General features: G+C 46.3%; 1 protein-coding gene across 2 annotated transcripts; it reads right to left on the bottom strand.

The window, feature by feature from the left end:
* Nucleotides 1-608: 608 nt before the first annotated feature.
* Nucleotides 609-17,550, bottom strand: LOC148377494 (secretory phospholipase A2 receptor-like). Of its 2 annotated transcripts, none has more exons than XM_088368222.1 (50): nt 17,382-17,550; nt 14,611-14,819; nt 14,432-14,541; nt 14,043-14,164; nt 13,921-13,977; nt 13,686-13,841; nt 13,513-13,595; nt 13,106-13,226; nt 12,989-13,039; nt 12,751-12,918; nt 12,513-12,629; nt 12,333-12,449; nt 11,269-11,480; nt 11,086-11,195; nt 10,764-10,879; nt 10,642-10,698; nt 10,407-10,562; nt 10,243-10,331; nt 9,702-9,825; nt 9,573-9,623; nt 9,326-9,493; nt 9,075-9,191; nt 8,881-9,000; nt 8,440-8,648; nt 8,257-8,366; nt 7,960-8,081; nt 7,835-7,891; nt 7,600-7,755; nt 7,418-7,509; nt 6,923-7,043; nt 6,804-6,842; nt 6,554-6,724; nt 5,888-6,007; nt 5,674-5,796; nt 5,585-5,614; nt 5,362-5,505; nt 5,123-5,272; nt 4,755-4,874; nt 4,525-4,685; nt 4,324-4,447; nt 4,196-4,250; nt 4,054-4,120; nt 3,736-3,869; nt 3,622-3,665; nt 3,376-3,549; nt 3,154-3,299; nt 2,924-3,082; nt 2,651-2,736; nt 2,398-2,581; nt 609-1,906 (listed from the first exon to the last, which is right to left on the bottom strand). In XM_088368222.1, exons 1-50 carry the CDS (start codon nt 17,446-17,448, stop codon nt 1,751-1,753), a joined length of 5,952 nt encoding a protein of 1,983 aa, XP_088224348.1. In that variant the 5' UTR covers nt 17,449-17,550; the 3' UTR covers nt 609-1,750. The 2 variants fall into 2 exon arrangements, with proteins under 2 accessions (XP_088224348.1, XP_088224349.1); XM_088368223.1 differs by lacking the exon at nt 17,382-17,550 and adding an exon at nt 15,688-17,305.
* Between the last annotated feature and the right edge of the window lie 5,576 nt (nt 17,551-23,126).

The following is a 23,126-nucleotide window of genomic DNA, read 5'->3' on the forward strand; positions in this document are numbered from 1 at the left end:
CAGGACCAGGAAACGTGCAAGTGACATCTCTACAGACCCTTCACACTCAGGTTGCAGTCTGTTGGAAGTACTCCCCTCCGGACGGCGTTACAGAGCGCTGTACCCCAAAAGCAGCAGACCGAAGAGACAGCTTCTTCCTCCAGGCTGTCGCTTTGATGAACTCACACCTCTCTGAGACATTGCTGTGCAATAACATCCTGCTCTCGACGCTTCATCTTTGAATTTGTACCATGTGTCCTCTCTGCATCCATTGCAGCCTGGTCATTCTGGAAGAGGCGATCCTCCCTCCCATCTGTGGTCTCAGGTTTCTCATTTCCTCTAGTAGGAGTTTTGAGTTTATCCTTGCCCTCCTGGGAGGTTTCAGATCAGGGGATGTTTGAGAATAATTGTCAATTTTTGCACATGTTGTCCTGAATGTGGTTAGCTACCTAAATGTTGTACAGAGAACGAGATGTACCGGAGTCAAATTCCTTGTTTGGCATGCTCAAACTTGGCAAATCAACATTGATTTGATTTTCAGTGTCCAACCTGAGCCAGTAGATGTCACTAGAGTGGAAAAATACCTCTTTAAAATAACACCAAAGGACACGGCACATCGAGGCACTTAATTGTCTTTTTCGCATGCACATTTTTTATTGAATATGTTGACAAGAGAAAATCACTACACTGGCTTTTGTTATCAATACAAGAAAAATAAATTACAGGACTCTCAACTCGTTCTCCAAGCATCACTGCCAATAACAAATCTGCCTTCACACATACACCATTAACTGTATTATTCCGCTTCTTTGTTTTATTCCTCTCATTTTTTTGACGTACTACCAGATAATTCATCCGATCCACCCCATTCCAATTTCAACATATTTCAAATATTCATGTCATGGGTACTTCCATTTTTTTCATTCCAAAAATGTTTTTGCAAAATTCACAAATTTCTAGCCAAATTTTCCCCTCATTTCGAATGGCACATTCGGCATTTCACGTTGATATCGTTCTAGTTTGACATTCACGTCATCATGGACTTTCAAATGTCACGTTTAAAATGCGTGCTAAATTTTGCACAAATCAATTCTTCTCTTTTTAGGACAGAATTCAACTGCTCATCTTATTCCTACCTATTCCAAAACTTCCCACTTAGCAAAAATGTTCAACCTTGCTTACGTTTTTCTCGCGTACCGTTTTTTCAAATTTTCGCTGACCGTTTTTCCTCGCTTAGCGTTTTTTCTCGCCTACCATTTTCCCCTCGCTTACCGTTCACTTACCGTTTTTATCACTTACATTTTCGCTTAGTATTTTCCTGCTTTGTTTTTTGACCATTCTCGCACACCATTTTTTTCTCGCTTACCGTTTTTCTCGCTTGTCATTATTTCTCGCCTTTTCACATCATTCGCTAGCATTCCCCCATTCCCAAGTTTTCATCCAGCTTCTTTGCCTTCACACGCAGTTTCTCAAGACACTACATTCTCTTATCATTACTCATCATCCAATCAGTCAAAATGATCTCTTGCTCGGGCCAGGAAAACTATCTTAACTACAAATACTGCGCATTTCAATGCAATAAACACGAAGCCAGGATGCACAAAGGCAATCAAAAAGAGAAAATAAAAGCATGCAAGTTTGGCTTATTCTCATAGCCAATTAGACTTATATATTAAACTATAAAGTGGTTACTTTTGTACAATTATTCCACAAACCATCTAAGGCTCGTGGAAAAGGCTGTGCCAGTCCTCACATTTTAGCGCAGGCTGGTCTAAGCGGAGCTTTGCTTGATCTCCTTGATGGACACGAGACCCCACACGTTCATCTGCGTGATGCTTTGTAGATCGGCCTCTCGGTATTTGTACGTCACCTTGTCGACGCCGTTGATTGTGATCTGGAAGTGATCGTCGGCGCACTTGATGACAACCTGAGCGACAACAGGACACCATGAAAAAAATCCAGTCATGTGACGTTCACGTTGCCAGTCTTCCGAAGACAATTCATGCTCTTGCGGACATTTCTGAGCAGCATCTCGAGTGGTCGGATGGTTCCTGCACTTCCTTTTGAATGTGACATTTCCATTCCATACTTTTTGTAGTTTGGGAAAGTAAATCACTCCAACCTTTACTCGCTAGCGGCTAGGTGCTCTTCAACCAGTAAATGGCCGCTTCCCATAGGAAACACTCAAGTGTTGTTTAAGATTGAAGTATGTTTAGGGAGGTTCTACAAGACGGAATAGGTTTTGACAGCCACAGTTGTATGAATACGCCTTGCACATACGAACAAAGAACGGAGCGACAATTGGATACAATTAACTTTCCGGCACCAATCAAAGGTAAGGAAAATTCCGCACGAAGGTTTGGAAACCACGAAACTGTAAGGCGGGTGTGTTCAGAAATACGGTGCGATTCACGTCACCTTGACTTCTTGTCCGGGTCCAGAGCTTTGTGTGGGATGCTCCTCTTTTTTGTTCCAAGTTGTGTTCACTCTGGAGTTCAGCCAAATCTTCTTGGTTACAAAGTTCAACTTGAGGAGCAGCGCGACCGCCTTGTCGTCGTTGTCGTTGTCGTTGTCGTCAGGCACAAACAGGCCGACTTTAAACCTGCAACGCAGATGTACAACTGTGTGTTCGTGTGGGAGTGGGTGCAGGGGGCTTGTGGGGTCCTCGTACCAATCTGCCAGTTTATTTGCTCGTCCTGTGATGGTGATGGCGTTGGTCACACGGAGACCTCCCTTCAGTTTGATAATTGATCCAAGCTGCAAACATGTAATCAAAACATAACGGGCCAAAACATCTTGAGTAGAAATCGAATGCGAATGCTAAGATCTGACACTGAAACAAGATTGTGTGGAAATCATTACAACTGTCTTTTGAACCTGTCCAGAAACGTAGGATGCAGAGAGAGAGAGAGAGAGAGAGAGAGAGAGTGTAAAATCAACTCACTGCATTCGCTGACTTGGCGAGCTTGCTTCTGTGCAAGAGTACGCTGTCACCAGAATGGCTCTCCTCTGCCTTCTCTGAGGTGATTGCATAATGCGCTTTGGGCATCTTGCACATGAAGCTGTTGGGTATCTTGCAGCTCATCTGCTTCCATTTTCCAGCCTGAAGGATGAGCATGATGGATTTCAGCGGATCGCGCAGATGCTCTCGCAAACGGTCAATTGGACACGCACCTTTTGCGACATCGCCACACAGTCCTTTTTCAGGTGTTTGGGCTCTTCCGGGGCCCAGTCGGTGAAGGTCACCTCGTGGCGGTCCGACCACTCAAACATGCCGAGGACACTCTGGTCATTCAGTCCGGTCCACATGTCGCTGGTGTCTGCAGAGGACAAAGGCGAGAAGATCTCTCACCCAGCGTTCAGGGGATAGCCGTTCTACGAAGACGCTGTACGCACCGAGGGCGGAAGCATTTTTCACCCACGTCTGCTCCACCTCGGAAAGGATGGACACCAGATTGGCACCCAATTTCTTACAGTCAGCTTGAGCAGCGGCCCACTCCTTCTTGTCCTCAAAAGCTTTGTAGCAGAAGCCCGCAAACTCCTCCCAGGACTCTCCCAAGCATCTCGGCTCTGCGGGTGAGATCCCGTGTGGGGTTAGCAGTAGTTGAGCACTTGACATGAAAAAATTATCCGTTAACTCACCTCCGTCCGCAAATGTGAAGGCCTGATCCGTCGAGTCGGCATTCCTGCAGGTCGCACATGTGACAATGAGCTGGGCCTCTTATTGGTGCTTTGCCATAAACGTTGGCCACTCACTTGAGGGAGGTGATCCCGTTCTGGCCGGAGCCAGCAAAGCCCTTCTTTGCCACGGCTTTCATCACAATACAGTCTCCTCCGATGTCGTCACGAATGACGCCGGCGTGAATAGCGGCCTTGCAGACGCTTGAGTCCTGCACTCACATCAAGTCAAGAACTCAACTGGCGGGTCACGATAGGGAGGATTTGACTTTCTGATTGGTGTGTGGAAATGAAATCATCTTTCAAATGGAACTCATTTGGAAATCCCAATTGAAATGTAGGTTCTGCCAAGAGCCAGTGCCTCTCCAGTCCAAGGGTCAGCAATCACGTACGTACCTTATTGTAGACCAAGGTTCCGGTGACATTGTGTTTGGAGTTGGCGCACTTGGGCGGGCAGTGGAAGCTGCAGAAGGCAAGGACAAGCAAATTGACGACAGGCGCCCACCGTCGTGGAAACACCGGGGCAAGTGCGACTCACGTCATTGCCTTGGTCAAGTGGAGGCTGTTGAACGTGTTGTCACAGGTCATCGTATCTGTCAGACAAAAGGTGATATCAAAAGACGGGTTGTATGTTTTTCCCCGCAGCGGAGGGAGAGACTCGCTTACCGTCACGTGCGCATCCCAAGAGGTCAAAGCTGAGGCCGAAGTCAACGCTGTCCTCCAGCGGCTGGATGCGGACGTGCTGAGCGGAAAACGCAGAGCCAAACCGGTGCTCCCCCCCTCCAGTAAACTAGCAATAGCACTCTCGTTTGTAATGGCAGGTTTGGGCAGCCCGGTCGGCGTCAGGTCGACTGGCTGGCCGCTCACCTTTTCGTCCGGGTGATCAGTCCAGCTTTTGCCGTCAACACTCGTCTTCATCTCAAAGTCGATGACCCAGGACCTTTGGTCAGTGTGAGGACAGCCCTGGGTGATGATCCCGGTCACCTTTCTCACGTGACCGAGGTTCACCTGGATCCAGCTGGTAGAGGCTGCAGGACACAAGTTCGCTCAGGACACCAAATTGCCAGCGCCGAAGTAGCTTTCGGTTGTCTACGTACGATCTTGTGACGGTCTCCAGCAGGAATTCTTGCTCAATTGAGCTTTCTCGGGGCTGGCGTCGCTCATCGAGGAGGAGGCTTCAAACGCTGAGTCCGCCTCGACCAAATTGTCAAGACACACTGAGGACAACCCAGAATCATGTTGCAACCGATCTCTGATAACGGAATCCTTGTATTGTATAGTTTCAGGCATTGTTAGGCGCCGTCGATTCACTAGGCCAATGGTCGCCAAGCTTGTATGGCGAGTGGTCCCCTGAACCTTTCAGTCATCGCATCAACGTCCGTAGCAGACGGACCATTCAATGTGCCATCATACCCCAACTCTGGTCGGGAGATACCGCATTAGACAACAGAGACGTGAAGCCCACCTTTCCGTTCGCAGCTGTAGACCAAGTGCAGGTACTTGGAGACTGCAGGGCAGGTCTCCCGGACGCCCTCAAAAGGGTCAGCAAGACAATATTGACGGTTGTCACATTTCTGCCTGTAGTGAGGGAGGGCTCCTCGCACCACGCAAGTCTCTGCAAGTCACAAGGCCGAGTGGAAGCTTATTTGGCTGCAACGGTCGTATCGTCGGACCACGGACGACGTCGCTTATGTCCTGTCTTACCCTTGGTTGCGTTCTGAGTTGGACAAAGGCTGCCGCTCCTCCGTCCGTAGAAGGCCGACTGGATGCGGATGACGCTTTGACTCTCACTCTGACAAAAGAGGTCGACGTGCTTCTGCTGGTTGCACACAAGGATCTTCCGGAAACCTGCGAGCGCACCGTGGTGTCTTTTTTCCGTCTCGCATCTTTTGACGTCAACCTTCAGGATTCGGGGAGACTGACTTACCGTCATGGCGTGGAGGTTCCGATTTATGTCCTGTGAGGCAAAAGCCAAAGATGGGCATCAACATGAATTGGCCATGAGTCACATCTTACCTCGAGCTTTTTTCTTGCATATGTAGTTCCTCTTCTTCTGGCAGTCGTCAAATTTCCAATTTCCCAGTTCACGTTTAGTGTGAAAGGAAAGGCAGCTTTCACCAGAGGGTTTACTAGGGCTATCTGTAAGGAGACAGCAGATGCTAAGCGCTCCTCTCCATTGCTCCAGACTGTCGGCAACAAGCAACAAATATTGGACGGCGTTTGGGCCGACCTGTGGTCCAGTGGGTGTAACGAAAGGGAGACCCATCAGTCCACTTGAAGCCCTCTTGCGTGATCGTGGTGTTGGTGGCCAACCACAGAGAAGAAATGTGTTGTAGTCCAATGGACAGAACTTTGGATCAAACATGAATAAGATGACATCAGTAAATGCCTTTAAGCTTATACGTATCACGCTTATAAATCCATTTGACGTTTTACTCATTGTGGTCAATATAAAGTGGAACAGCATATCTTTTGTCTGAATTCCTCGTCGTCATAGCGTCACAAGCTCATTTTTACCCCTGTTCCGAATAGCGTCTCAGAGCAAGCCGTTTTGGTGCGGCCTCTTTAAGTTTTTCAGCGAATCCTTCTCTATAATGACTAGTTTCTTTTGTATACTGTCTTTTGTATGGCGGCCTTTTAAAAGCAAGATCTGTCAATACCTATAGCTGTCTTTTTCCGGTCGGATGCGAAAAATGTGCGAAAAATGTCAAGAGAGACAATCACTTGCAGTCAACCGACTGCAAGTGACGTCACAAACCTTTTTTTTTTGTCTTGAGCAATGAAAGACAACTGGCAAAAAGGTTCTTTGAAAATGTCACTTTCTTTGGCATATACGCCAGCCTCTACAAATATCAAGATTCTCAACCAACAGTCCCGATCAAGCCCATAAGCCTGCCTTGTTTGATGGTCTGCTGCTCCGTGTTGTCGGTGATGCTGAGCAGGTCGCCTCCGAGGCGGACGCAGTCGTCTCGCGCCTCCTGCCAGGTCTTGGCATTGTTGCGGTTGATCAGGTAGCAGAAGTCGCTGTCGGGGTTCTCCGCCCACGAGCCGCATTTTTCGCTCCAGCCTGCAAGCAAGACTCGTGTCACTTGAGGGCCAACTGGCCAACGACCAATCACGTGTCGGCCGCAGGATGGTATGCCCACCTGCTTGCGGCTCATCATGGCGAGCCTCTCGGATTTTGGCTGCAAGAACGCAAGGGGGATCAAACATGAGAGAGCAGTGAGAGGTCAAAGGGCAAAGGGAGCTGTGGTGACTTTTGGACCTTTTTTGCAGACAGATGGCTGCTCTTCAGTGCAGGGCCACTGATGAAATTGTCCAGAAGCTGACAGAGCAAAGCAGTCACCGCGTCCTGTAGACGGTTCTCCCCTCAGCGTGACGTAGTCCTGCGGATGACAGGATGGATACCACTTGAGTGCGTTTGGTATTGCAACTCAATTTTTTTTTTCTTTTCTCATTACTGTACTCCATTTTTAGCATCAACAACTACAACGTTCCCATCTGGTTCTTAGACTGTCCATCTGTAAAATTCTGCACTTTTACATGACCAGACAAAAAAATCTGTATAACTTATTTTATTCAAACTTGTCAATTTTATTTGTCTTAAAACAACTGCAAGTTAATCTGTGTTTGTGGCCCAGTCCCTTTGAAACTTTACAACTATTTTTTTCTGCTCTTGCAACATTGTGACCAACCCAACTTTGGCTTTCTCATATCACATTCTCCAAACGTTTTAGACAGCTGTAGACGTTTTGCTTACTACAGATGTTGCGTCGCTCCAGGAAAATTTCTTGTCTTTGTTCTTCTTGAGTCCCATGAAAAGCCAATATCCGTTATCATCTCGCACGTGAGCTTGAAGAAAGCAGAACAAGCGCTAGTTGCAAAGACGCTGAGAAGCATTGCGGGATGATCATGGAATTGTCGGTTTGTCTGGGCACTCACCAGCCAAGAATTTGATTTCGTCCTCTGAGTGGATGCTGGCCAAGTGACCTTTCTGTTCTGTGCAAAATGTCTCAGCCGAGTCCCAATTCTTACGTATCCTCTCAAAACGATAACAGGAATCGTCGAACAGGAAGTCGCCGGGGTCGCAGGAGGAAGCTGAAGCCACGAACAAACTTGGATTGGAAAAGCACGGCGGGACGATGCAGGAGTAAAAACAAGAATGACAGCCACTCACTCTCCACTCGATGGTAACCAAAGTCTTTCAAGGAACACTGCCGGCCCTTCGGGCAGTCTGCAGAAAGACCACACCATTAAAATGTCCTTTTGCACATCACCGTGACAACTCCTGAGCAGGCTTACCGTCCAGCGGGCGCTCGCACATGAAGGCCAAGGAGGATCCGCACGAGGCTTGTCGCCACTTTCCTGGCTGACTCTCGGTCCACGAGCCTTGGTTGACGTACACGCAGGACTCTACGTCGGAGCTGTCGGGAGAAGTCATGAAAAGCATCTTACAAACAGGATGAACGGGAGGTTCTTTTCTTGCTCTCTTTCAACAAAAGCCTTTTTTTTTTCTCCCACCCTCGTCACGTGTGCTCTTTCTCATTTTGGAAAGCGGGCCCAAAACCTTGCCTAACATTCAAGACACGACCTTCTTACCTTCTAACCTGACGCGAGTCCCAGTTGGAGTAGCCCGCCATCACGCGGACATCTGACCAAGTCAGCTCCATTTGCTCCTTGTCATACCGACACCAAGCCTCGTCGCAATTCTGCGGAGACCGATCCCGCTTGTCAGTCGCGTGCGTACCAGTAGAGAATCAACTGCTTACGCGTCCGTCTCACCAGATTGGAGAGTCCGATCCAGAAGGGGTTCTTGCCCATTTCCTTCTTCACAAAGGCTTCCTCGTCCGACGAGGTGATGGAGACCAAGTCGCCGCCCTCCCAGAAGCAGTTGTGCCGAGCCCCCAGCCAACCGTTGGGGGTCTCCATCTTCTTGTAGCAACTGGACTGGTGAAGACTCCACCCCTTCTCACACGCTGATTTAGGAATGGCTGAGGACACCATTATTATGCCGTTATTTAGAATGGCAGAAATATAGAATTATCCGCACGTAATGGCATGACTGTCTTGTCAGCATGTTGGGGAAACTAAACTCCAGTGAGTTGTTTACCAATCGTGTCAACTGCGGCACCGAGAATCAAAGGACTTTGGAAAAGACCTTCCTTAATAATACTTTGTATCCGATGACGCAACTCTAAGCATAAGACCAAGGTCAAATCATGCCTCTTCCTCTTCTCTTGCAGATGTAGCTGCTGCGCTTCTCCTCACAGTCGGCTCTTGCCCAGCGGCCGTCGGCAGTGAGCAAGGAAAGGCAGTTTCCACCGGGGCTTTCTCCGGCGATGCCTGGAAGGAGACGACAAATGCTAAGCACTCGTCCGTTTTGTCACCGACAAACTTTCCCCAAGTTATAGGCCGACCTGTGTTCAGGTTTTTGTAAGTGGACATGGATCCGTCAATCCACTCGATGCCGTGAGTGATATTGGCATTGGCGCCCAACCACAGCGTGGGACTGCTCAGAGGACGGGCGTACAGACCTTTGGATCAAAGTTAAACAACGACCAAGAGTTTGAACATCGTACAGGTGCATGTGTAGCAGCAGCATCGTTCCTTCTGGAGTCCACGGGGCATAAACTGTGCGAGCCGCTATCGTGTCCTCCGGGCAGTTTACCTTGTATGAAGGTCTGCTCATGAGAGTGGGTGATGCTGAGCAGGTCGCCTCCGAGGCCGACGCAGTCATCTCGCGCCTCCTGCCAGGTCTTGGCACGGTTGTGGTTGATCAGGTAGCAGAAGTCGTCGGACGGGTTGTCCATCCACCAGCCGCACTTTTTGCTCCAGCCTGCAAGCAAGAGCCGTGTCACTTGAGGGCAAAGTGGCGACCGACCGACCACGTGTCGGCTGCAGGGTGGGGCGCCCACCTGGTCCCCATGTTGATGACGGCAAAACAGGTAGAGCCCCTTGGACCTTGGCTGCAAGAACGCAAGGGGGATCATATATGAGAGCAATGCCAGGTGAAAGGGCAAATTGAGCTGTGGTGACTTGCGGACCTTTTTTGCAGATAGATGGCAGCTTTTCAGCGCAGGACCACTCATCAAATTGTCCAGAAGCTGACAGAGCAAAGCACTCTTTGAGTCCTGTAGACTTTTTTCCCACCAACTTTGTGACGTAGTCCTGCGGACGATACGGCGGACGCCACTTGAGCCCGTTTTGTGTTGCGCTTGGTTGAATGAGTTTTTCCATCCCGTGTTTTAGCATTTCAACTTTCTTTTGGTGAAATCACAACTTTGAGCTTTTCGGTGAAAACCGCAAACCCGAACCAGTTTCGTCATGTCATCCTGTTTAATTCTCCGGATTGCCGTCAAATTCTGCACTTTATCCGACAAGACAGATTCCTTTTTTTTTTTTTTTAAATCTCATTCAAGTTTTCTTGTTCATTTTAATATCATTCGAAAGGAGAAATGGCAAGTTTGCTCCTCAAACGTTCCAGCTTACATACATATAAAGCATTTATCTATTCAATTCCAATCTTTTGCCTTCGGGTAGAGGCAAATGCCAACTTTTTTAGAGCGCAGTGAATTTTTTACTTACTGAAGATTCTCCGTCAATCCACTCAACGTTGTTTTTCTTCTTCTTCAGTCCCACAAAAGGCTGAGATCTTCCTGCATCTCGCATGTGAGCTTGAGGAAAGCAGATCAAGCGCTTCAGTACAAAAAGAGCAACCGCTTGTCGGATGTTTCTTGGCAGTTGCTGACCTGCCAAGAAATTGCCTTCCTCCGTTGAGAGGACGCTGGCCAGGTGACCTTTGTGTCCTTTGCAAAACCTCTCGGCGGCCCTCTGCACCTTCTTCGTCTCCTCAAAACGATAGCAAGAATCGTCAAACAGGAATTCGCCAGGGTCGCAGGAGGAAGCTGAAGCCACAAACAAGCTTGGATTAGAAAAGCACGGCGGAATGGTGCAAGAGTAAAAACAAGCGTGGCAGCCACTCACTCTCCACTCGAAGGTAACCAAAGTCTTTCAAGGAACACGGCCGGCCCTCCGGGCATTCTGCAGAAAGACCACACCACAATAGATACGTCCCTATCGACATGACAACTCCTGAGCAGGCTTACCGAGCAAGGAGCGCTCGCACATGAACGGCAACGAGGATCTGCACGAGCCGTGTCGCCACTTTCCAGGCTCAGTCCACGCGCCTTGGTTGACGTATGCGCAGGACTCTACGTCGGAGCTGTCGGGAGAAGTCGTGAAAAGCATCTGAGTATTTTTTCTTGCTATCAGAAGTCGTGAAAAGCATCTGTATTTTTTCTTGCTATCTGATGAAAAATTGACTAAAGGCCTTTTTTTCCCCCTCATCACGGTGCTCTTTCCCAATTTGGAAAGGGGCCCCAAAACCTCGCCAGACAGTGAAAGGACATCAAGACGTGACTTTTTTACCTTCCAACCTGACGCGAGTCCCAGTTGGAGTAGGTCGCCATCACGCGGACATTGGACCAAGTCATCATCTTTTGCTCCTTGTCATACCGACACCAAGGCTCGTCGCAATTCTGCAGAAACCAATCCCGCTTGTCAATCGCGTGCGTACCAGTAGAGAATCAACTGCTTGCGCTTCCGTCTCACCAGATTGGAGAGTCCGATCCAGAAGGGGTCGATGCCCATTTTCTCCTTTACGAAGGCTTCCTCGTCCGACGAGGCGATGGAGACCAGGTCGCCGCCCTCCCAGACGCAGTCTTGCCGAGCCCCCAGCCAACCGTTGGGGGTCGCCATCTTCTTGTAGCAACTGAAGCCGAAAGGGAGCCAGCCGTCGGCCATATCACATGACTTCTGATCGACTGAGGAAACATTTGGGGAATTGTAGAATATTTTTATTATATAATAATATCCATCCATCCATCCATCCATTTTCTGTACCGCTTTGTCCCCACGGGGGTCGCGGGTGTGCTGGAGCCTGTCCCAGCGGTCATCGGGCAGTAGGCGGGGGACACCCTGAACCGGTTGCCAGCCAATCACAGAGACAACCATCTGCACTCGCACTACGGGCAATTTAGACTACTCAATCGGCCCGTCAAGCATGTTTTTGGAAAATGGGAGGAAACCAAAGTGCCCAGAGGAAACCCAAGCGGGCTCGGGGAGAAATCGGATGTGGAATTGAACTGGCACCCTCCTAACTGTGAGGCAGACGTGCTAACCAGTGCGCCACAGAGCCACCTCCTTTTTTTTTTTTTTTTAAAATAGCACTTATCTGTTTGGGCCTCTGGACGTGGGTAGAAAATAGAATCGGGTCTGCTGGGTCCCATCCAAATTTAACCATCAAGCAGTCTTGTTTGTGACCATCTCGGGGAAAGAAATTATATATCGGCTGTCTGGGATCAGACTTTTAACAATGAGTGGTTTGGATTGTGACCGTTTAGGGTAGCGACTCAATGTAAAAAACACAAAGACACGCTGACCGGCGAATACAATTTATCAGGTTTTTTTTGCTACAGATTGTCGTGGAAAACAAGAAATTCAGACCAGCTGCAGTCTTCATTCCAGTTTTGCCGATTGCGTTAGCTCCATGACTTGACAATTGACACGCTCACAAAGAGAAGCACGCTGGTACATTTCATCGAGAGGACTTCAGAAGCCTTCTCAAATCTTAGCGTTTGACAACATCAGTGCGAATCGGCCAAGCGTCACGTTACCTCTTCCTCTTCTCTTGCAGATGTAGCTGCTGTTTTGTTGGCAATGGTGAAATTTCCAGCCACCGTTGTGGGTGACAAAGTAAAGGCAGCGTCCGCCAGCGGCGTCAAAGGCATTATCTGGAAGGAGACGACAGATGCTAAGCGCTAAACCAACAAACATTTGACGGATTATAGACCGACCTGCTGTCAGGTTTTTGTAAGTCAACGGGGATCCATCAGTCCACTTGCTGCCTTCAGTGATATTGGCATTGGCGCCCAACCACAGAGTGGGACTGGTCACGACAGTGCCGTACATAGCTTTGGATCAAAGTTAAACAACGATCAAGAATACGAACATTGTACAGGTGCGTGTGTAGCGGCGTTGTTCCTTCTGGAGTTCATGCGGCATGAACTGTTCGAGCCTCCATCGTGTCCTTACCTCGTATGAAGTTCTGTTCAGTGTCGTCGGCAATGCTGAGCAGGTCGCCTCCGTGGTCGACGCATTTGTCTCGCGCCTTCTGCCAGGTCACGGCATGGTTGCGGCTCATCAGGTAGCAGAAGTCGTTGGATGGGTTGTCCATCCACCGGCCGCAATTTTCGCTCCAGCCTGCAAGCGAGAGCCATGTCACTTGAGGGCCAACTGGCGACAAGAGCGCGACCACGGATGTGACTCCCACCTGGCCTGAATATTGACGACGAATGAGCGGTAACAGCCTCTCGAACCTTGGCTGCAAGTGGGATCAAGTATGAGCGCGCGCGTGAAAGGGCAAAGAGAGCCGTCGTGACTTTCAGACCTTTTTGGCAGATGGTTCGAAAACGGTTATCGGTGCAGCCGTATAAATGAAGAAGTGCATCACTGTAATAAACACCAACGCAGTCTGTATCGTCTAGTAATTGCAATCCTGGGGTGTCGGCCTGCACACACGACAGAGGTTTGGAGTGCATGAAAGCTTTTCCTTTTTTTTTTTTTTGCTCTTTCAATTCCAATTCTAATTGCCATCGAACTTGTTCCAGCTGATTTTCTGGAAAACATTTATTTGCAGCTCTTCTCTGAACATTGCGGCCATTCCGGATAAAGTTTGACTTTTTTTGTTTTTGTTCAAGAAAATGTTCATTTCCTGCTTAAATGACACTTTGTATCTCACTTTTATGTCATTCTGGACAAATGACAACGTTTTAGGTAACTCAACATTTCACTTACGGTAGATGTTCCGTCAGTGAACTTAAAATTTTTTGCCTTGTTCCTGAGTCCCACCCAAGAACAGTGATTGTTTCTTAAGTGACCTTGAGAAAAGCAGAACAAGCGCAAGTTACAAAGATGCTGGTGAGCAATGCGGGATGATCATGAAATCGTCGGTTTGTCTTGGCGCTCACTTGACAAGAATTTGATTTCGTCCTCTGAGTGGACACTGGGCAGATGACTTTTGCGTGTCTTGCAGAAGTTCTCAGCTTCATTCCAATAGTAATAATTCTGAGAGAAATGATAGCAAGAAACGTTGAACAGGAATTCGCCGGGGTCGCAGGAGGAAGCTGAAGCCACAAACAAACTTGGATTAGAAAAGCACTGCAGGATGGTTCAGGAGTAAAAACAAGCGTAGCAGCCACTCACTCTCCACTCGATCGTAACCAAAGTCTTTCAAGGAACACTGTCGGCCCTCCGGGCAGTCTGCAGAAAGACCACACAATTGAAATGTCCCTTTTGACATAATATGACAATTCATGCGGGCTTACCGTCCGGCGAGCGCTCGCACATGTATGGCAACGAGGATCCGCACGAGCCGTGTCGCCACTTCCCTAGCTGTCGGTCGGTGTACTCGCCTTGGTTGACGAACGCGCAGGACTCGACGTCGGAGCTGTCGGGAAAAGTTGTGAAAAGCATCTCAGTAATTTTTCTTGCTTTCTGATGAAAAATTGACAAAAGCTTTGATTTCCCCCTCATCACGGTGCTCTTTTCCATTTTGGAAAAGCGACATTTTGACAGTAAAATGGCGCAAAAACGTAACCTCCTTACTTTCCGTTTAGACCTTCAGTCCAGTTGGAGTAGGTCACCGTCACACGGCCATCCATTTTGGAAAGGGGCCCCAAATCCTTGCCTAACATTCAACACATGACCTTCTTACCTTCCAACCTGACGGTTGTCCCAGTTGGAGTAGCTCGCCGTCACGCGGACATCGGACCAAGTCAGCTCCTTTTGCTCCTTGTCATACTGACACCAAGCCTCGTTGCAATTCTGCAGAGACCAATCCCGCTTGTCAATCGCGTACCAGTAGAGAATCAGCTGCTGCCGCTTCCGTCTCACCAGATTGGAGAGTCCGATCCAGAAGGGGTTCTTGCCCATTTCCTTCTTCACAAAGGCTTCCTCGTCCGACGAGGCGATGGAGACCAGGTCGCCGCCCTCCCAGACGCAGTCGTGCCGAGCCCCCAGCCAACCGTTGGGGGTCTCCATCTTCTTGTAGCAACAGGAGCCGAAAGGGAGCCAGTCTTTCTCACACGCTAAGCCCGGATCAGCTGAGGACACATTTGAGACTTGTATGATGGACGTACTGGCATAACTGTCTTGTCATGGCATTTGTATCGGGATTTGTTTCACCAAATGCTTCAATGCAGCATTCATTCCAGTGCATGTTTCTCCATTTGCACTTAAGATGACATCCTGTGTTATTTTTTCAGATTTGTATTAAAGTCCTAAATGACATTCAAAAGCAAACAACACACTTAACACACCTCACTGTCAGTGACTATTGGACGAAAATGAAAATGGATCAGCTCTCAAAAGGATAACGTTAAAATAGAGAAAAGAAGCTTGAAATTAAGTCGTTTGTGGTGGAGTTTTGCTTGCATCGACAATGTGGCAGGCAGCTTGCGACTATGAGCTCACCACTCACAATGGCACTAAATTGTACACTTAGCCCACAAAAGACATTAGCAAATACGCCCTCGTGTGGAGGATTTCTGTACTGCTCGCTGAGAACCTGATGTGGCTCCTTTGTTAGCGACAGCAATAAAATGGGAGAACGTGCTATCAAGTTGTTCTTGAAAAGATCCCCTTGTGGAGTAACCAAACTTGGTTTTCTTGCAAGTCACTTTTTTTATTCCTTTACCTCAGGGGTCGGCAACCCAAAATGTTCAAAGAGCCATATCCCCCCCCCCCCCCCCAAAAAAAAAACCATAACTATCCGGAATCGCACAAATTTAAATAAAAGCCTTTTAGAAGGCAACATAGACTGTCAATAAATAAGCTGTATGCCTACCATTAAAATAATTAAGTATACTACAAATACAAAATGAACATTCCTGATTTCATGTCTGTTTTCACTGCAGCGCATCCTGGAGATAATTAGGCACCAGGGAACTATTGATGTACGAGTTCACGTACCTGCATTGGAGAGCTGTCTGTTCGATATCTGTCACGTCACACGACTCTTCACAGGCAATTGAGAAAGCTGGAGCTGAATTAATATCCTTGATTTGCCGATCGGTGATATTGTTTGCCATTTTAATGTACCTTTCCCTTACTGTCCGAAAATAGGCACTCTTGATATTTTAATGAATGAATCCTTCACGTGCTCGCTATCGGTTTTCCGCGCTTTATTATCTCCTGGGCTGCAACAAAACTTGCAGCAGTAGTTTGGAGATGCAATCCACTTCTTGAAACTGGTTTTTCGGTCCTCAAATCTCTCCACCTTCACTGCAATTGCACCTTTCCTCACAGTTCCAACTGGGTGATCGGCGGCAAATTTAGCATGCTTTAGCTGAAATTGTCACTCCAAATTCCTCCTCTTGTTATTTGACAACGTCTCGTTGCATATCAAACACGCAGGCAAATGCTTCAGCATTGGCAATGAAAGCAAATAATTCAGTCCATTCTTTCTTAAAGCCTCTGTTCTCATCAGCAGTTCTACTCTTTTTGCCTTTTGAATCCATGGCCCGACACTCACGTACCTGTTTGTTTACAACTCGCCTCCGCATTTTTGCGCCATTCTGAAATTTGGTATTTTTAATATATTTACAACTACATCCATTTTTACAGCATGACAATGTGTCATGATTACCATTTAAAAAACATATTTAAAATAACCATTTTTCCATTTTCATGCACTTTTGCAAAAGCTCCAGGGAGCCGCTAGAAGATGCTAAAGAGCCGCATGTGGCTCTGGAGCCGCGGGTTGCCGATCCCCGGTTTACTTTCACAAGATACGTGATAGATGTGGTTTTGTGGCCGTGACTCGGGCAGTAGAGCGGGTCGAGCAATGCTTCCTCCTACTCTTTTTCGAGCAATCTTTATTGTTTTGCTTTGTTATTGTTTTGTTTCATGGACTTAAATTTGGCACTTTAAAGTGTCATTAGTTTTATTTTTCTCTTTTTATGTTTTAAATCTGTTCGAAATAAAGATATGTCATCATTTTGGGCTTCGATCCGGGCCCAAACCTGCGAGTTAGATCGAAGCCAAAGTGGTGACGTAGTTTTTAGTTTGTCATAATGGATTGGCCGGTGACGTCGTTTGCTCGTTAAACAAGAAATAAATTCAAAATCATCCAGAAGACCTTTAAGTTAGTCATTGGTCACTTAATTTTTATTCTACTACAGTTTATTCATCATTCCTGAATGCAAAGGATCTAAAGGTTGTACCTTTATCATTTTATGTGGCCCACAAAGACAAATTGTGCATCAAATTTGTGTCATTACTGGAATTGCAAATTGTCTTTACTTTCAATATCTTTCTTTTTTTAATATTTGACCAGTTTTTACTCGTCTGATTTGAAAACGAGCTATTTGTCCGTTTGTTTCGTAGCTCTTAGCGTATATGAGTTGCTCATACATTTATTTGGGTTGACAGTCATAATGGCCCTCCGAAAGAAACTATGAATACAGTGCGGCGCCCGGGAAAAATGAGTTTGACACCCCTGCTTTAGATCCTTTGCATCCAGGACTGATGAGAGGCATACTTTTTAAAGTCAAAAGTCGAAGAATTCTCACTTTAAAGTCAGAATCCTGCCACCCCCTTTTTTCCCTTCACCGGCCCTAATCCTCATCCGTACCAATCCAACTCCGAGATCGCAAATTACTCACTTGACGAAGTCCACGCGGCGCTCAACGCAAGAATACGCACAAGGCGCGCGGCCAGTGGGTTTGTCATCGCTCACGGGAGAGGAGATTCCACGCAAATAGTTTGCAGTCAACAATTCGACTCCAAAGCAAATGATGGACGGACTATACCAGTCACAAAACGCTTGCGTTGTTTGATATCACTAGGACGTCGGCCAGCACGTGACGTCACAAAAGCTCCTAACACGTTTGCACGCCTTTGACCAGGCGAGAGTGGACGTGACATCGTAGACGCCTTTCACTCGCAATAAAAAAGAACGCAAGTGACGAGTTTTGTCACTTACAAACCTTCGAGTTGGGTTTGGATCAGAGCCAAAGTAACGCCATGTTTTGTGTAAACGCATATGGCAGCGGCACTTTAGAAATGACTGTGTAAGGGATCACCGAGGATAAAAACACAATAATTGCTCAATGGAATACCTGTTCAAACCAAAAATAAACTTTTCGTTTCAGCATCAATCTACAGTTGTGTTTAAACACAATTATATTCATCACAGGGCCACTCAGAAATAGAAAAGCATTGGCGCTCATTGGAAACCTGGTCACCGTCTTCATGGAAAACACTACCATGATCGACAAAACGGAATCCTGTCTAATGTGCCTGGACAATTCATCTTTTAGGCTCTAGAATTTAGAATAGAAAAAGAAAGAGGCTGAAGCAGCAAAGTTAGTCAAATGCAAAATTTCCATTCACTACCAAAAACCTATGGGCTCGACTCCACACTTGAAATCGAAATCCACCCATTCCTTTCTAACTTGTTTTGCAAATGAACCACACGTGCTTGAATTTTGAGAGACCACTTTCATTTTCCATTGCAAATATACATTTTGAGATGGTGGACTGCATAAAAAAAGCAGGAGAGTTTTGCTCCAATTGTGTTGCTGTCCTCCACTCAGAAGCGGACAAAAACTTGCTGAGGAGCTCACAAACGTGACAAAAACAAAGGGGGAAAAAAAGGAGGCTTGCACACACACTTGGTTGCAGGCCATAATAGAGGACGTGAGGCCCCAGCCATGCACAAGTTATGACGACATCTTCTTTCTGTAGGGCGAGCGTGCGCGTTTGTGTTTTAACTCCGACGCTCCGAAGGCGTCATGTCCGAGTGTTTGCAGATGAGCGGCGCTCCGTTTGCTCTTCTCCATCAGCTCCATGTCGCGAGACTTGGAGTTCTATAGGAAGCGGTCATAGAGGGAAGGAAGAGGTGATAGCATGGAGCAGGAAGCAGAGGACACCGGGTCAGGGGGGGAAAAAAACAAAGAAAGCAAAGAAGCAGAGGAAAACAAGTTAGTTAACCAAGACAAAGTGGGGAAAACGTGACGATGGTCCCACTGAAAGACAACTTTTTTTTTTTTTTTCCCAACGTTGATCCTTTGCATAAAATGCAACCAAAATGTGATGGCCGCAAAGCGTGTACCTACGGATATTCTACTGTTCTACCGATGTAATGTCCAAAGGCAGAAATGTGACTTTTAACAAAGGCCTTTCCACGCTAGCTGCTGGTAAAATTGGCAGTTTTGGAACCTGACTTCAGAGGTTAGTATCCGAGGAAGGACACCATCTGTGTACCACAAAGCTGGGACTGACTTTAGATGTACATGTTGTTGGATTTTGTCCACAATTTAGGGAGTGCGCTATCTGCACCTCACGGCAAAAGCCATTGCCAATCACCTGTTATCCAATTTACTCAGTGCGTGCTCGTTTGATTTCTTCAAATTTAGGGAAATGCTAAGACACTGAAGCAGAAATTAGACTTACACAGGTTGGTTGAGTTCAATCACAATTCTTGTTAAGAAAGCTCTGTTTTCAGGAAAGCACAATACAGCGCTGGGCCTTTCGTGCGACCATGCTCAAGAGCAGAACGTCTCCATTCAGAAAAGGCAACGTTCAAGGTTCTTTGGTCAGCTTATATTCAGTTGCACATGCCAGTGTGGGCCGAGTTTGATGCGTGATGAGTCAGGGGGTGTGGCAAGTTCGCAGGAGATTTTGATTCCATGGGAGTGGGTGCTGGTTCGGTGAGAGCTGGTTCCGTGGGGGTGGGTGCTGATTATGGGCGATTCGGTGTGTGTGGGGGCTGCTGTCTTCCATTCCGTCTTTCGGCCTTGGCGATCATCTTTGGCCGGGTTCTTGGCTGTCTCCCTCTGGTACCTGCTGCTTTGATCTCCACGTGACCTTCCTGTAAACATTCTGCTCCATTCTTGCACATGCACTGTCGCACCTCATCCATTTGTCATTCTTTCAATTTTGTCATTTTGTACGGAATTATGTGAGCTTTTGGCTGTGACATCATCAATTCATTAATGTTCCCTGACTATGCAAAGTTTGTACTCACCACTTACCATGTTTTTGTTTGTCTGTTCTTTTGATACTCCATGTACTTGCTTACGTCATCATATTCTTAGTTTAATCATGCTTCCAACCATATCTTTTCCTTGTTCGGCAAAATACTTCCCTCTGTCCAGAATGTTCAGTAGTAATCGAAAACTGGCATCTAGCATTCGTCAAAACATAAGATACAATCAAGTACTGAACATTTTTAGACGACTTTGGCAATGTCCGTGATTTAGAAAATCATCAGGCATGCATTAAACAGTTCCTTAAGGGTCATTCATTAAGCTATTCAGGCAATATATCAAAAAACATTTGTTATTTCAAAGTGCTCAGAAATATATATCAGATCATAAAGTTATAAAAATCTTTGTCATTACCACCTATCAAAAATGTGTCCTTATGGCTTCTTTATTGATTTGGTGTGTCGGTATAATTATATGTTTCAAATATTTCTTTGATTGCTTTAATATGTGAATATACTTGTCTGCTCATGTACTTTATTCAATGAGGTTTGAGCATATCTGTTTTTGTAGCTAGGCAGGACTTTTTGTATTTCGACCCCATTCCTTCAATGTACGCCTTGCGATTGGCTGGCTCCCAGTTCAGGGTGCACCAACTGCCTGAAAAGTGCTGGGATAGGCTACAGCGCGCCCACCAGCCACGCGAGTAAAAATTTCAGATAGTGAATGGATGGATAAAAAGCAAACAGTGCCCAATCCTGCTTTGGTGTAACCAGACAAGCGATATGCAAATCGTTCAATGGAGGTCTTCATAGTTTATCGATCCGGACTGCTCCACGAGGATCCACCCGGGAAAGGAGGGGTAATTGAATAGCCAGTGGTTCTTAACCTTGTTGGAGGTACCGAACCCCACCAGTTTCATATGCGCATTCACCGAACCCCTCGTTAGTGAATTTTTTTCTTTTTGTTAAATTCTAGACATTTTTTTTTTTTTTTTACTGGTGCACAAAATGAGCCATGCATGAACATCACCTTGTTCAAAGAACAAAACCAACACAATGCATGAACAAATTACATACTGGTAAATCAGAATTTACACAATAAATCAGGTTTGTTCGGACCTCCTCAGTGGAGGCGCTGTCGAACCCCTGAGACCGACTCACCGAACCCCTAGGGTTCGATCGAACCCAGGTTAAGAACCACTGCTTTCAGCTGATTGGACAATGTAGCAACTTGTGCAGCCTACCAAACTTTTGTTCTGATCAATCACGGCAACAGAAATGCTCATTAGAAAAAAAGCTAAAAACAACACAAACATGCATAAGGGGCCAAGTCGTTGTGTTAATGGCTACTGACCGACTACATGTTTTTCCCCACAATAGCACGTTGTATGTCTATGAGGATCGCAAAGCATTTTCCCGAATAGAGGCAGCACTTCATACACGACACTGTGTCTATTTGGCACATGCACACAAACTGTATACACCCCACCGTCTTGACAATATATCCTAGCAACCAGGGATATATGCCACGTCGCAGAAGGCTCATCTGTCTATCAAGCAAGTAACAAAATCAGAGTAATGTCAATGCAAAAACTACAAAAACAAGTCTCCAGGCCTTTCTCATGAGCCACATACTATCTTGCCTAGTGTAGATCTTTTATTTATTTATTTTTAAATATTGAATTCAGCTCAATTAGTCACGTCCTATGTATCCAACATTTTCTTTATTTAACCTGCATAGATGTACATTCTGCTTGACCTACCCCTCGATTCCCGCAACAACAAATGTCCCCTCTCAATGTTTCATTGACTGACTCAATCCTGAGTAATCCAATGAGTGGTGGATGTGACGGCAATGGAATAGAGAGGGGAAAACAGTGAATACTTTGGAATTTTTAACACTTTTTTTTCATTTTAAGAGATAATAAGTGCAATGTGTGTTGTGCTGTTTAATTTACTTACTTAACTTTATTTATTTGATTGATTGATTGATTGATTGATTGATTGATTGATTGATTGTAACAATTCACACTTTTAACTGCTTAATTCATGCGAACGCAGCAAACCCTAGATAAGAATCAATACATTCAAGTTAGAAACCACCAAATAAACGTTTTACCAAAGCCCCAAGTAATTTGTCTTTCTTTTTCTTCTTTGTCAACTTTTCACCTCTTTATGTATACACACACAACAGAGTCAACAAGCTTTTGAATACATTTCAATAAATTCAAAAATGTACTGCATTAACTGTTGCAGTGACACCGTTTTAAAAAAAAAAAAGTCCACTTGTGATCATACGTCATCATTTCATTGACATGCAATAGCTGAACTTATGCAGCGACTGGGGAAAAGCAGAAATCAGTTACGAAAGTGAGTGTTTCCCCCCAATTATGTTGCAAGCTGCTTAGGCAGAATGAATTCCAGTGCGGATCAACGTGCTGCTCGTTACAAGTCCTCTTGCTCGCCCTGACAATAAATATTTTGTACTTGCAATCAACCTACAAACGCCAGAATTATATCATCTAACTCCGGCCACCAACACTGGCGATCACTACATGCAGAATCACACTTTATCGCTTATCACGAGTGTCAGTCTATGACTGCTGTGGCGAAAGTTAGTTTGGAGAAAGAAAAAGTTGCAATTCAATGGCTTTACCGTTTGAGTCACCGGCCGAGTGAAGTAACTTGCACCAACATCCTCAACACCAGCGACGCCAAATAGTGGTTAACATTTTCTCACGGATGAAACAACAGCAAGAAATACTTCACAACCACACACTAATCATGAGTAGAATTAGGGTCGAAATAAAGTTCCGTTTAAGTATGGCAAAACAAAAAATTTTAACGTACCCGCAACGCAAATATCTTTTATTTTTGGACGCCCCGAGAAGGAGATTTCCGCCGATGTGCTTTGCGCACTAGAGGTGGTGTAGTGCAGCTCAGATGGTCAAAAGGTGATCACGTGACCGGTGAGAACCCCAAGACCACAAACCAGTCAAAAGCGTCAAGCCATCATGAAGTTTCCCTTACCCCCCCCCCCGTTAAAGATACATACGTCTCCGTTACAAAATAAGAAAACAAGAACAACAAAACATTTGGAAAAGACGAATACCGCAAGTGTCATGTTGCTTTCCGAATCCATATTCGTGAATTGCATTGCATTGCGTTGCCTCGGAACCTATTCTGTAATTTAGTATTTTTATTCATCGAATGACTGCCCGTTAAATAGGAATAACTTGACCAGAAACTGTTTCTTTAAAACGTGCAGGGTGTGATTCAACCACAGGAGGGCGACAATACCCTGCGAGCATTTTGACGTCTAATAGACGTCTGTCAGTTGATCACCAGCTCCCTGGCCAACAGGGGGCGACAGCGTGTGAGGCTGGGGGCAATCACATCCGACACCCGGACCACCAAT

The sequence above is a fragment of the Syngnathus floridae genome, unplaced genomic scaffold, assembly GCF_059516105.1.
Source record: "Syngnathus floridae isolate MCC-2025c unplaced genomic scaffold, RoL_Sflo_1.0 HiC_scaffold_147, whole genome shotgun sequence".
Classification (NCBI taxonomy): domain Eukaryota; kingdom Metazoa; phylum Chordata; class Actinopteri; order Syngnathiformes; family Syngnathidae; genus Syngnathus; species Syngnathus floridae.

What these genes read in the sequence shown, in the direction of transcription:
- LOC148377494 (XM_088368222.1), bottom strand. Translation starts at nt 17,448, where the DNA reads ATGACAAACCCACTGGCCGCGCGCCTTGTGCGTATTCTTGCGTTGAGC. An exon ending in CTGATCACCCGGACGAAAAG is followed by an intron (nt 4,448 to 4,524) that starts GTGAGCGGCCAG and finishes TGCTATTGCTAG; the next exon opens with TTTACTGGAGGGGGGGAGCA. An exon ending in GTGTGGCGATGTCGCAAAAG is followed by an intron (nt 3,083 to 3,153) that starts GTGCGTGTCCAA and finishes CTCATCCTTCAG; the next exon opens with GCTGGAAAATGGAAGCAGAT.